The sequence below is a fragment of the Ornithodoros turicata genome, chromosome 1 (assembly GCF_037126465.1).
Source record: "Ornithodoros turicata isolate Travis chromosome 1, ASM3712646v1, whole genome shotgun sequence".
Taxonomy (NCBI): domain Eukaryota; kingdom Metazoa; phylum Arthropoda; class Arachnida; order Ixodida; family Argasidae; genus Ornithodoros; species Ornithodoros turicata.
The window spans coordinates 108,028,135-108,043,109 of NC_088201.1; the positions used below are offsets into that span (position 1 = coordinate 108,028,135).

Consider the following 14,975-nt stretch of genomic DNA (forward strand, 5'->3'; position numbering starts at 1 on the left):
GCGCTAGACGCCTATTTCGACCCCAAATGCTCCGAAGTCCTCGCTCGCTACAAATTCAACTCCCGGGTACGCCGCGAAGGAGAATCTGTGAGTGACTTCGTTGCGGCGTTAAGACGGCTGACGGAGGGTTGCGACTACGGAACATTCCAAGAGACGATGCTTCGATACCGTATCGTGTGTGGCGTTAACGATACCGGAATGCAGACCCGCCTTCTAGAGACCCCAGATCTGACCTATGATCTCGCAGTCAAGACGCTGTTGGCCATGGAGACAGCGGATTCACAGGAAATCAGCAAGACGGGAAACCTTTCTGCAGGGGCGTGCGCCATCAACTCAGCGCAGCAACGCCCGCGGGAACCGCCGTGCTACCGCTGCAACGGGAAGCATCCACCAGATGACTGCCCTTTCTCGGATGCCGCCTGTTTTCCTCTGCAAGAAGAAGGGGCATCTCGCTCGGATGTGCCAAGAGGAAGATGCCGGACGTCACAGTGATTGGCAACGGGTGCGACGGAAGAACAGAGGTCCTAGGAAAGGCAAAGGCACCCGTTATCACCAGGGCGATGTCCACAATGTCGATGATAGCGACGAGTCGTATGACACGGTTGTTTATGCCATGTGGTCGGCGTCAGCTCGGGGCACCGTCGATCCGTTCATTGTAAATGTCGAAATTGAGGGCAAGCCGATTGAGATGGAACTCGACACAGGGGCGAGTGTCAGCGTCATGGGGGAGGAGACCTTGAAGACGCACTATCCGGGTATTAAGGTCGAGGCTTCGTCAGTCCTGCTGCGCAGTTTCTCCGGGGAGCTAGCGCCGGTCGTCGGGAAAGCGACAGTTTGGGCGAAGTACCGGGAGAAGAGAAGCGCTCTGCCCTTATTCGTCGTTAAAGGGAAGGGTCCCAGCTTACTTGGGCGAACCTGGATGAAAGAGTTGCTGGTGCCATTACCACAGTGGGAGGAGGCCCGAACAGTTTCGGTCCAGGACGTCGTTGCCCGACATTCCGCGCTGTTTCAGGCCGAATTGGGCGAATTTCAAGGCGTAGAAGCGAAAATCCACTTGAAACCAGATGCCCAACCCAAGTTTTTCAGGCCGAGACCCGTGCCGTTGGCACTTCAGGAAGGAGTAGCGCACGAACTTTAAAGGCTTCGAAGAGAAGGTATCATATCTCCAGTGCGCACGGCTGAATGGGCAGCTCCAGTGGTTCCCGTTCTCAAACAAGATGGCCGGATCTGGCTTTGCGGGGATTTCAAAGTTACAATAAATCCCGTTACACAGGCGGAAAGGTACCCTGTTCCGAGAATAGAGGAACTCCTCACCAAGCTCGCTGGAACGAAGCGGTTCACCAAGCTGGATTTGCGCGACGCATATTTACAAATCAAAATGCATCCAGAATCACGGAGGTACGTCACTATCAACACGCAGCTCGGACTGTTTGAGTATAACAGATTACCCTTTGGGATCACCTCCGCGCCAGCCCTTTTCCAAAGGGAAATCGAGAATCTGCTTCGAGGAATGCGGCACGTCGTAGTCTACTTGGACGATATCTTCATAACCGGGACATCAGACGAAGACCATGTCGACAACCTGGAGCGTGTCCTTTCTCGACTTGAAGAGGCGGGATTGCGGTTGAAGTTGGAGAAATGCAAGTTTTTCGAGCTGCAAGCAGAATACCTCGGGAACATAATAGATGCCGAGGGAGTACATCCAAATCCGCGGAAGGTAGAAGCAGTCATCAAGGCGCCACGGCCGAAAGATGTGAAGCAACTGCAGAGCTATCTTGGGCTCATTAATTTCTATCGGAGATTCCTGCCGAATTTGTCAGCTCTGCTACACCCACTCAATCAACTCCTTGGTGCAGACGTGCCGTGGGAATGGACAAGCAAGCATGAAATTGTGTTCATCAAAAGCAAAGAACTACTGACGTCAGCTAAGGTCTGTGTACACTATAATCCGGACCTTCCGGTTATCCTTTGCTGTGAGGCCTCGCCTCATGGCGTTGGCGCGGTACTGAGCCACCGATACAAATCTGAAGAACGTCCGATTGCGTTTGCATCGAGAAGTTTGGCACCAGCAGAGGTTAATTACAGCCAGCTCGACAAGGAAGCCCTGGGTGTCGTTTTTGGCGTTACAAAGTTCCGCCAGTACCTCTGGGGAAGAGCGTTCGAGATTGTCACTGACCATAAACCGCTACTGGGTCTTCTCGGGCCAGAGAAGCCGATACCTTTGCACGGGTCGCCGAGACTTCTGCGGTGGGCACTACTCCTGTCATCGTATCAGTACAAGCTGGTTCACAGGGCCGGGACCCGAATCGCCCACGCGGACGGGCTGAGTCGCATTCCCTTGGAAACCAAGCCCCAGGAAATTGACCGCCCCGCGGAAATATTCATGCTGGAAAGGGCATATTCGGGCATTCTGTCACCAACCGTTGTGCGGGAAGCGACAACGAGGGACACCATGCTTCACAGCGTGCGAGAAGCCGTAAGGCATGGGATCTCGCTCCCAATGGACGCATGTTTCATTCCATACAGAGCTCGTTCCCAGGATCTCAGCTTGCATGATGGATGCCTACTGTTTGGAGCCAGAGTAGTCATTCCCCAGGAGCTCCGCGCGGCGGTACTGCAAGTCCTACATGAAGGACACCCCGGAATTGAAAAGGCGAAAGCTGTTGCGAGAAGTCATGTGTGGTGGCCGGGACTGGACAACGACGTAGCCGAAACCGTCCGAGGTTGCAGCGTGTGCCAGCAACAGCAGAACACGCCTAGGCGCGTCGTGATGACTTCGTGGCCGTACCCAGAGAAGCCGTGGTCCAGACTCCACATCGACTTCGGAGGACCGTTCAAGGGACACTATTTCTTGGTGTTGGTCGATGCTTTTTCCAAGTGGGTTGAGGTCATACCAGTTACGTCACCATCGGCGACCACAACGATCGCGTGTTTACGCGACATCTTTGCGACGCATGGCCTGCCGGATACCTTGGTCTCAGACAACGGCCCTGCATTTGTGAGCAGTGAGTACAAGGCTTTCCTTAAGCGGAACAACATCAGACAGCTGCTCATTCCACCATATCACCCTGCATCAAATGGCGCGGCGGAAAGGGTAGTGCAGACGGTAAAGGCCAAGCTGAAGAAAAGTACTACGGGGGATTTCAAGACGCAGGTCGCCAGGTTTTTGTTGCACTACCGCACCCAACCACATGCGGTTAGTGGACGGACACCAGCCGAACTGCTCATGGGGAGGAAGCTAAAAACGGCGTTGGACTGTCTTCGCCCCGCCTTGCGGCAAAACGTGGCCTATCAGCAGCTGAAACAGAAGATATGGCATGATCAGCATGCTAGGAATAGCCCAGAGTTGTTGCTAGGGGATACAGTCTATGCTCGGAATTTCCGACCAGGACCAAACTGGGTCCCAGGTGAAGTTTCCCACAGGGCAAGTTCGTCGTCTGTGAACCTGCGGCTCTCCGATGGTAGCACCTGGCATAGACATTCCGACTTCGTAAGGGGACCACAAAACAACAGCACTTCGCAGAATCCTCCTGGAAGTTCTGTCCGGGCGGCGCCATCCATGCCTGCGTCACCAACCGCGGACCTGATTCCCCCTCCTGCGGCACCTGCCGCGTTGAGTCCTGGGCGGGACAACGTCCGTCTACTCCCAGACGCAATTGCTAATGCTGGACCATCGCAAGCGGCTATGGCGGCACCATCACCGCCCGTTCTGCGGCGGTCTACTCGTCCACGACGACCAGTTGACCGGTATCAGCCGTAAAGACTTGACTGTTCATTGTTGGGTAGTTTTCATTTTGTGTTTGATCCTATGTATGTGTTGGGTATGGGGGAAGGGATGTAATGGTTGTGCGATGTGTTGCCACAGAAGAAATAAAAGAGGGCGCACGTGTGCAAGGCACGAGCGACGAAGTGATCCGGAGTTCGATGCCGGTAGCGCACGGTCCCAAGTTCTCTGAGCTGTTCTAAGGTTCCTTACTCTTCGTTGCCGCCTCCTGGGACCGTTGCAGATCGTTACAGAGTCAGCACCTGCCAGGCCGCCCACAAAACAATCGGTTCCTCCGGTACCCGACGACGCCATTCTCGACATCACCGACGATCTGATGTCCCTTTATAGGGGGAGGAGTCTGGTCGAGCACCACGAAGCTTTCTACACAAGCCCTTGGATGGCGCTTCAGCAAGTGTCTCACCCTTTGCAGCCCATAAGGGGGGCGTTGCCTCGAAGAAGATAAAAGGCAGGGTGCGATACCGGAGGTTACTTTTTTGGGAGATGCTCGCCCTGACGCGGTACACATTGTGGCAGAGAAGGTAAAATAAACCTTGTATGTTGTCTGATTAAACCTGTTGTGCTGCTTGTTCCTTCGCGTGCGGAACGGACGGGCTGACGCCCCGGGGTTGTGGGAACTGAGGTTTCCACAAGTAGTAGTGTTCATCTGCTCGCGATCTGTGGGAAACCCCAAAACACTGGCCAAATGAGCGTTTTCTTTTTTTTAATGGTCATATGCAGCATACAACAGCGGCACATGGAATAAATCTCGAACTGACAGGAATGTATTTAGTCGTATCATATACAGTCAACCCTCGATTTATGAACCTTCGATTTATGAATGCCCTCGTTTTATGAACACTAGCACGAGGAACCAAACTTTTTACACGCATTTCTCCCTCGTTTTATGAACCTCGATATTCGAATAATGAATGGAATTTCTGGGAACCAACTAGGAGTTGCCCGGCGTTTTTGCCCTCAATTTATGAACGAATCGTTCCGAGGCCAACGAAAACGTTCATAGGGATTATTCGTCGTCTTTTGAATGACGCCTGAACAGACAAAACGACCAGTTGAATGCGAATGTGCTGACATCTCTTCTTTCCAATATTGACACAGCGGAAGGCATGGTTCAAAGCAAAATTAAACAATTTAGTATTGCATAATAAACAGAGTGTGAATGCGCTAACACATGTTCTTTGTGAGATCGACACAGCAGAAGGCATGGTCGAAAGCAAAATTACACAATATATTGCATTATAAACACAGTCCCAACTCGGAAATACTGTTCCATTTGCTCGATAGTACTCACTTAACGGAATTTTCGATTTATGAATCCCTCGATTTATTTAACGATTTCTCGGGGAACCGAGGGTGTTCATAAATCGAGGGTTGACTGTATATGCTGCACACACAGGCATAATACTGTTCACTAAGTAACGACACCTCAGCACAATCGGAACGGAAACCTCAACCGTGTACGATCCACCTCAACCCGAGCCGCCACGGCAACACAGAGGCCTAGCCACACCTTTTACACTGCCCGCTGTCATGTTTTATGCAAAACGTACGAGACAGATCATGTAAGAACGCAAGTCAATGTCAAACGCAAATAAATAGCAACAGTGTCTCAGTCGGTAAGTCGCCACAATTCCGGAGCCAGCAGACTATTCTGGCTGTTGTGGCGGGGAGCGGACCCTTCCGGCAGCCAATGAAGTGCTCGGCCACATGAAGTCACCACACGCCAGACTCTGCTTGGGGGAGACTGTCGCCGCGGAGCGCATTCTTGCAAACTAATTTTCTCGGGAAATTCGCGCTTTTCAAAGGAAATATTTTGTGTGATAGTTTACGAAGGTAGTATGCTCATATCAAGCGGTGAACAATATATGTTCCAAATGATTTCCATGTTGCTTCAAAGATATTGGCTGTTTAGACGCTAAATAGTTTTACCCAGCTTTGCTGATGTACAGTCAACCCTCGATTTATGAACCTTCGATTTATGAATTCCCTCGTTTTATGAACACTAGCACGAAGAACCAAACTTTTTACATGCATTTTTCCCTCGTTTTATGAACCTCGATATTCGAATAATGAAAGGAATTTCTGGGAACCAACTAGGAGTTGCCCAGCGTTTTTGACCTCAATTTATGAACGGATCGTTCCGAGGCCAACAAAAACCTTCAAAGGGATTATTCGTGGTCTTATGAATGACGCCTGAACAGACAAAACGTTTTCGAGGTATTGCACCCTCGGTTCTTAGCCCCTCGAAATCCGAACAACAAACGGGTTTTTGCAGAAGTGTTCCTGACCTCAATTGACACAGCGGAAGCCATGGTCCAAAGCAAAATTAAACTATTTAGTATTGCATAATAAACAGAGTGTGAATGCGCTAACATCTGTGTTTTGTGAGACTGATACAGAAGAGGGCATGGTCCAAAGCAAAATTACACAATATATTGCATTATAAACACCATATCAACTCGGAGATACTGTTCCATTTGCTCGATAGTACTCACTTAACGGAATTTTCGATTTATGAATCCCTCGATTTATGAACGATTTTTCGGGGAACCGACGGTGTTCATAAATCGAGGGTTGACTGTACCCTGTTTCAGTCTGAATCTTTCTGAAATGCTAATTTTAGGCTAATCATTTTGCTTTTACCTAGTCACTAACCACCATTGTCTTGGCGCACGATGGCCTGAGTTGCTTGTGCGCCATATCACTCAGCAGTTATCTATAAACAGACTCATATTGTGTGCATGCAGTTTGCAGTCTCACTGTATCAAAAACACCATCTAGTTCAGAGAGCACAATCAATAGCCGCTTTTGTGGCTTGCAGAGCACAGAACCTCGTGCTTTGCTGGGTGCCCAGTCATGTCGACATACCCGGAAACGAGCGTGCAGATATGGCTGCTGTTGCCGCACATGAAAGCGAGCTTACACCGCAAGAAATGCTGAGCCATGATCTAAGGTATGTTCTAAGAACGAAACTTTATGCAGAATGGCGGTGCCACTGGGAAAGATAGGACCGAAATAAGTTGCAGCTGGTTAAACCTATGATAGGAAGTGCACAAAAACCAGGAAGCCGTAAGCAGGAAGTGGTATTTTGCAGACTAAGAATTGGGCACACATATTTGACTCATAATTTTTACTACGTAAGGAAGACCCACCTCAATGTTTAAATTGTGGAACACAGCTCTCTGTGTTAGACATACTAATCTCATAGCCATCACAGGAACGTGAACGTCGTCACTGTTTTAGTATATTTTATACAAATTTTGCCCAGTTGCACCCAGCGTTATTGCTGGGAGACAATTCTGTTGTACCTTTTTCAAACGTGTACAGTTTTTTTTAAACTATATTGGTTACACGAGGGATATATAAACCTACTCCCCTTGCTTTTTATCCTCCAGTCTATCATTTTGCGCTTCCGGTGTTTAGGTCAACTCAAACACCTCTTTTAGCATAATCAGCTTTATCCTTATTCTCTAGATCATCATGCATTTACCATGGTTGACGCATCATGGCCTTAGTCGTCTTTGCGCCATAAAACTAATATCATCATCATCATCATCATCAGTACCCCCCCCCCCCCCCGTAAGAGAAATTTTTACTTAATGTCTAAAGCAAAGCTATGTCTAAAGCAATGTGTACTGCGAATATCGGCACATTTGCCCATGCCGCTTATCATAGGAGAAGATTAGTTTGAAGCTGCCGAAACACGTCTGGTCTTCCGACGACGGAGGTCCACGTAATTGCAACACACTTCTTCTGGTGTCACCGTTGCAAGATTGCGCCCTGCATGGCCAATCTGTCGTCCCTGCAGATCCACGCCTAGCCTATGCTATTGACGGCCCCACGCTCGAAGAAAGCCTTCAACTGAGCCGTCGCAGTCAAATTTCGACATTGATCACCAAAAGGCGGATTTTTAGGCACTGAAAAACTGTGCATTAGGCGCCTAAAGGGCAGTAAGAAAAGTTTAAAAAGGCACTTTCTTGGAAAAGGCACTAGCAATATTAGTAATATAACTTCACTAAAGGAGTCATCGGACACCGTTCTTCAAGTAGGATGCGCTAGATCGTTCCTCAGGAGTCGCATTCCCCTCTTATATTGATAAAATAAGGCGCAATATAAGTTGGCCCAGGATACAACTGCTGATGCCTTCCAGTGAAATTCCTCCGACAACCAGCGCTCCTTTTCATTTATATTTTTCCTTTCTTTTTTTTTTTTTTTTTTCTTGTTAACGAGGGCCGCAGAAGCAAGTAACACGACAATCCAACCCGCATAAAAAAGACACGAATAATGGTCCAGGAACGACAATCGACAAAGCACACAGCTTCGATCATATTCGTACACGCATACAAAAGAACGAAAGGTGAAAAAAGGAAAAGCAAGAAAAGCCAACAAGCACGGACGTTATAATCGGTGAACGCTTTACTGCTGGCAAATTGCGGGAGACAATGACGTCCAGAAAGGAATTCTCGTCAGCTTCGGTGAAATTACGTGGAAAACTTTAGGCGGTACCGACTGCGCCGTTCCGATTGACACGCCTCGTATCATTTCTTAGCTGGTGAAGGTGTGAAATGGGGAGAGCGCGCACAGGAGGTATATAAGACGGACTGCAACACTGGAAAGGTTGTATTTCACCAGAGTGGGTTTTACAGCACAAGTATGATCGCTAGGGTAAGTTGCCGTCATTCCCTGGGCTGGTAAAATAACAGAGCATATAAAGGGAGGCATTTATGTTATCTTTATTCTATCGGGTTTCTTTGAGAGTTGAAACAAAATTAAACCCGATGACATATTTCGATCCATGCCTTAGATGACCAACTGTGTGTGTGTGTGTGTGTGTGTGTGTTTTACTTCATTCGTACAATATGATGTATAGCACACAATAAGTATAGAACTACTATATTAGATAGAAAACAGTAAAACACAATCGATCAATATGTAAAATCTAAAATAACGACATCACGATAAATAGGGTGTTTTCATTCCTTAGATATATTTTTTACAAAGAAAGCTACGACAGCACCATACATGCCGTTTTTGCAGTTGAGTTATACTGTCATGCGCACATCCTCTCGAAGGCAGTATGTAATGACAGGATAACTAATTTCCTAAAATTAATAAATTCACTCTTTAATTAGGGACTTTCGTGCAAAAGTGTGAGGTAGTAGAATGGGAAAGAATCATGGTCGAAAGCACCTCTACTACTAAAAAATCCTGCACGAACGCGTGTGTTGGTAGCTATGGCCGAATATTTCCATAACAAAAGGCGTTGGGCTAGTTGGTATACATACGACGGTATGGAATGCGCACAAAAAACACAGATGGAGGAATGGATAACAGCAGGGACAACAACTTCCTCCGTCCGTGTTTTTTGTGCGCATTCCATAATGTCGAATATTGCCATGCGGATGAGCCGAAGCCAAAACGACGTGCGTCAGGAGCACATGACCTTTGTCGTCATAGGCTTATCTGAGAAGCAAAGCGGTTGTTGTGCCCAGCAGATCAGCACCCAGTGCGGTTGTCTCTATAGCTTCAAAGCACGTGACCCTGTGACGTGGAATAAGCGCAGATTTCCCTCCGCTTCTGATGCGTGCGGTTTCGGCTCATCTGCATAGGAAAATTTCGCGATCTATATTTCAACGCACGTGTTCCCTTCAGGATTAAAAAAAAAGCACACAGACACACACACAAATGACTTTCAACGAAGATTTGCTTTTGCACAAAGGCCCCTAATTAAAGAGTTAGTTAATGAATTTTTGTTATTTTTACACAGTAGTCTCATACTCTATTCGACAATGTCCGCCTGCCGGATAACCCGCCTGCAACGACAGTATAAAAATGAGTAAACTAGGAAATAATTCCATAAATGGCAGCAAAAAGGGAATAGTAGGCTGTGTGAATAATCATTTCAAATAATGAAACAACAGACACAACATTTGGATGATAACGAGGAGGATCACCTATCGGCACAAAAAAGGAAGAAAGGAAAAGCGTCCCAAGCAGCAAAATGTACTGAAAGTCGAGTGCAATAGGGGTGGACGGGTAGGTGCAAGGCCTTGAACAGACTCGGGAAACTAAAGAACATTGATGAGACACATACCGTCCACCCCTATTGCACTCGACTTTCGGTACATTGTGCTGCTTGGGATATGTCCTCCAAGCTTGGTGCATGGGTACCTAGAGAACATCAAGTACGATCTCCCCCACTAAAGTACTTCGCCCTCACTATTTTTTTTTTTTTTTCAGTTGAAGGAACTATTCAGGTTCAATAACATACGCTCATGAGAGCTAACACGCTTATTGCTTAATCACATGAAGATGATAATTAGCGGTTTCATGGGCGCAACGACAACACAAGAAAATTTACTGGTGCGAAGTATTTGGCGTTGAACTGGAATTTCCGGGACATCAATATTTTTGAGACCTCAATGACACATGAAAGGTGAAGCTTATCAGTCGATAAAGCATTGAGAAAACACAGATCCAACAGTTCAACGCTTCCCGCGAAGCACCAAATATAGTGTTCTGTGAGTGTTTGAGTGTGTTCATCAATGCAGTTAAGTAGTTAACCATTAATGTAGGACGCTTTCCACTCTGGATTAGTCACTCAAGACGCATTGTGTATCTCCGACACACCAGTGAGTTACGTTTTTATTTCAGATCACAGTGGTTCTTGCCGTATCGGCCCTCGCCCTTGCTGGGGGTCATGGGGGTCACGGAGGGCACAGTCACCAACATAGACACCAAGATGTAAGAAATGTTCTCAGTTGCAATCGCAAAGAAGACTTGTTTCATCAAACTTGTTTTTCTTCGCCCCCTAAGTCGAAAGAAAGGAGCCTTCCATGAAATGTCCTTCTAAAGCTTGCATCTCACCTTAAAACAATACGAGGAAGTTGAGCTACGCAGGATGATCTAAATAAATTCACGTTGAATTACAATATCTTTTGAATAACTACAGCTTCTTTGCGGTAGTTTTTTCTGTGCACTTACATTTGTAAGTATAATATTCCCTTCTTAGTTTGAAGAGAAAACAGACTTTGATTTCTTAAAGGTTTACAGAAAAACAGATTTAATCTTTATTGCCCTCTTCCATTCGCAGAGGTCGCTCAACTCTTGAGGTCCATGACAATCAAGTGACCGAATGTTATGTCTGTCCTTCAGCAGAGTACTTATGCTTGAAAATTCGTGGTATCTATATGTGACATTCACGTGACTTTACGTCTAAATTTTTTGTTTGACCGTGGATCACGTGCTCCCCGAGTGTTGAAAAACAGAAATGATTGTTGGGCCGCTTTGTAATGCGTTTGTATGTCGACTCGCCGACGCACCCTTGCTGGTATGTTTAATGCCTTTGCGTGCAAAGGTTTTCCACCAATTCCGTTTTCTTTTTCATTTCTTTCCTTTCCTATTTCTTTTCGTCTTTCGTTTGCTGACATAGGACCATGGACACTACAAGTTTGGCTACGACATCGTCAACTACTACGGTGCCAGGAATGGTCGCTGGGAGGCTGGGTCTGCTTATGGCCCCGTCGTAGGCTCTTATTACCTCGGCGACATCGACGGTAGACGCCGTACCGTTGACTACGTAGCAGACAAGCACGGCTTCCGCGCCATGGTGAAGACCAACGAACCCGGCACCAAGACTAGTCTTCCAGCCGCCACACCTTACGTATCTGCTCACGGAAAGCACGTTCCAGCGTACGGCCACAGCGGTTACGGTCACGGAGGATACGGTTACGGTGGATATGGTCACGGCGGCTATGGAGGTTACGGTGGATATGGCGGATACGGCCATGGAGGTTATGGCCGCGGATTCTACGGTTAAGAGTTCCAGAACGACCTTATGTGTTTTTTCTGCAACCTTCGTGTGCTTTCTGCTGTGAGTATAGCCTAACCTAAGGCTGAATCCTTCTCTCTTAGCTTTATTATTTTCTGCTTTGATTCCGACGTTCACAACAGACGCCTCAAAAACTTTCTTAAATTTTTGGACGACGATATTCAATTGCCACAACGGCCCAAAAAATTATATTTATTTGATTTAGTACGACAAATCAGTCTCGCCCAAGGCGATAGTATGCAAACTATAGATGTCAGTGAACATTACGCACTTCCACGATTTTTGTGAAAGGAGCCGAAGAACACCTTAGTTTGGTATTCCACAAGAGTAGGTGACGTCATCGAGGATTGGCGTCTCTCTCCTAGCAACAGCGCCAGCCTCTCCGCTTTCCATAGAACGTTGGAGGTATGCCAGCAGCTGTGGTGAAGAGACGGCAATCGACCTCAACAATGTTGTCAGACGCGTTGGTAGATTGGGCACTCCATGACGTCAAACCTCACCAAACTAGAAATTAATTTTATGGTACTTCCGCCACAACGGAAAACAATATTTCGGGGGAATCCGTAGATGGGAATTACATAAATTATGTAGGATCCTGAAAACACGAGATCTAGTCCGTTATAGCATTTTTTAAGAGTGGAAGCCCAAATAGATTCGTGAGATTCCTATTGGGTTATATTGCATATCAAGTTGACGACAATCTACCCTTCATTGCAGTTTGGTAAAGCTCATGCGAGGATCGCTTCCAGGTGCATTGTCCCAGACGTTATGAGCTTGTATTTCGCCTACCCTAGATATTCAGTGTTTAGAAATACCTGTACACCTACAACACCATCATTTTGCAACATGACTCCACATTTGTGTTTTGAACCTGTTTGCACCATTTTCTATATGTTGATAATAACTGGTAGAGGTCTCTCGTCACGCAAATCAAAAGTCCCCAGGAATTTCCCGAACACTCCGGGAAATATTCTAAAGCGCGAATACCGCGCGACTAGGAACATGAAAACGGTAATTAACATTTTCTAAAGTATGCGCGAACGAGACGAGGCGGGATCATATGTATGCGGATGGTCGCAGCTATGCCGCACGACTTGATATAGCTGACTATTTTAAACTAAGATTAGTAAGTCAAAGCTGGCGAGATCCAATTTCGGCCCTTTTTTATGATCATGTTCAGTGTCTCTCTGGCATAGCTAAACATACCTCACGTTGCAGACCAATGAGCCATTGCGCCCTAACCGGCTCCATGGTGTTGGCGATTCCATTCTTCCACGCTGAATACGTTTCACTTCCATGGCGACTTTAATGAGTTTACCTCGTTTTAATGCGTAAAATGGAAAAGGCTGTATGCATGTACGTGTATGAAATGGTGAAGCCCCACCGAGGCTGCCGTAGAAGTGGACATGTAAAGGGAATATAAGAGGGTAAATGTAAATGGAGATAATTGACTAGAAACTGAGGTAGTCGGAGGTAATTAAGGTAGGTAAGAAGGTAATAATAATGGAAGGTAATTAGAGATAATTAAACGCAATTAAAGCAAGAAAGTTGAGTTTAAAGGTAATGAATGTAAGATATATGAAATTAAGAGAAAGATTAAATGAAGTTAAAGATTACCAGAGGTAACCGCAGGTTACTGGAGGTGATTAAATGTAATTAAGGGTAACTCACGTCAATTAAAGGGTAATTGAGAGAAATGAAAGCAAGTAATCGTAATTAGAGGCAATTAAAGCAAATTCAAGATTACCTCTTGTAACGTGCGGTTACCTTCGGTATTTAAAGAGTAATTACAGAGTAATAGGAACTATTTGAGACTAATTAAAGCTTGCTTAAATGGACTTATACACAGTAATTGAAAGTGTCGACCCGAAAGTCAAGTATAGACCGGAGGTGGACAACCGTAAATCAGGTTAGACCTGAAGTGGAAAACAGCAAGTCGAGCTAAACCAGAAGTGGACACCGAAAGTCAAGTATAGACGGGAAGTGGAAAACACGAAGTCGGGTTTAGACCGAAAGAGGATACCCGGAAGTCAGGCATGGATCGGAAAAGGCGCTTAATGCGAACGCATTTCTCCCGGGTTAACCGCTAAATCGCCACTTTCTTTTTTTTCTTTTTTGCAATTCCCGAACCTAGTGCTCCCTGCAGTGTTCTATTCAAGAATTGGTGTGTCACAACGCCTAAGGCATTTAGCGGCCTGTCACCTTCTTCAGTATCAGAATTTTATAGCATAAGCAAACCCTGACAGCCATCCTGTATAGCGCAGCACCATCTATCATGTTGCGGCAGTCCTCTTTACCTGAGTCCTCTTTCCTTTTCTTTGTTGTGGCTTCACTCCCAGGAAATTTTCTTATTAATATACGTGGCACACAATAATGTTCCACTTGTCTGGCGCGGAGCTTTCGCATGACACGCATACGGGGAAAGCGCTGGATGGTTGTGGTACATTGACTCACTCCCCAGAAAGCTTTCGCTGTCATCACCGTCATTGTAGGATTATCCTTGAATACTGTCGGGACGATGAAGAATGTTACACGTACGGTCTTGTGTGGTGAGAGTGTTGGAAAAAATAAATCCAATCAGCCAGCACGTGTCTAGATGCGCAGTGCGATACAGAACATAAAAAGAAGAAATAATTAAATTTGTCTCTTGAGGATTTCGCCCTTACGCTTGGGTAGTAGCGTAGGAGTTTCCAAGGATCCACGGGCGTGTTAATTAGGAAGGTTCAAGAGGGCAACCCACAACAACACATGGAACTTATTCACTTCGCTCCATATACTGTGTACATTGCTTCGTACTTCGTGCTCCACGGTCCACTGTTACTCATGCGATACCCTATCTTTCCAGGTGTTGTCAGCCACCTTCCCGCCTTCCGTGCTCCGTTCTGCTGCGTTTCTGCTGCCGTTGACCATCACCTATTATTTATTTGCCGTCCGCCGGATTGTCCATCGTCGCTCGTGTGTCTTCAACTGCTTTGCCGCCATTCACTTGGCAACACCTCTGTTCCGAATCTATCGCTCTTTATTGTCATGTTGCGTTTGTGTAGGAGAGTAGTTATTTCATTATGTATAGTCTTGTAAATAAATATATAATTTATACGATATAATAGGCCCACTACATCCCTCGTCATACCCCGGTCCACGCACCTCCGAAACTTATACCCCAAACGCACTGTCGCACACAATCTGGATCGGCGCACAATACCTGGGCGCCGGTATCCCACTCGACAGTACTGCGCCGTCCGGGCTTTGAGTACGTGATCCAGGTTTTCCTTTGACCCCGTCTGGCGAGACCTTAACATCCACTGATGTTTCAAATAAAAAGGAAATATCAGTTCACGATGTCCGCTTGAATGAAATTCA

The 14,975-nt window shown here is 46.6% G+C and overlaps 1 protein-coding gene across 1 annotated transcript; it reads left to right on the top strand.

Moving 5' to 3' along the window:
- The first annotated feature begins 9,165 nt into the window (after positions 1–9,165).
- On the top strand, positions 9,166–11,603 carry LOC135378804 (cuticle protein 14-like). Its single transcript, XM_064611900.1, has 3 exons — positions 9,166–9,319; positions 10,422–10,528; positions 11,217–11,603. Exons 1-3 carry the CDS (start codon positions 9,166–9,168, stop codon positions 11,601–11,603), a joined length of 648 nt encoding a protein of 215 aa, XP_064467970.1.
- The last annotated feature ends 3,372 nt before the right edge of the window (positions 11,604–14,975 follow it).

Excerpts from the sequence above, each read along its gene's own strand:
- LOC135378804 (XM_064611900.1), top strand. The coding sequence starts at position 9,166 with ATGTCGAATATTGCCATGCGGATGAGCCGAAGCCAAAACGACGTGCGT. Across the intron at positions 9,320-10,421 it reads TCTCTATAGCTTCAAAGCAC|TTACGTTTTTATTTCAGATC; the intron begins GTGACCCTGTGA and ends CACACCAGTGAG. Across the intron at positions 10,529-11,216 it reads ACCAACATAGACACCAAGAT|GACCATGGACACTACAAGTT; the intron begins GTAAGAAATGTT and ends TTGCTGACATAG.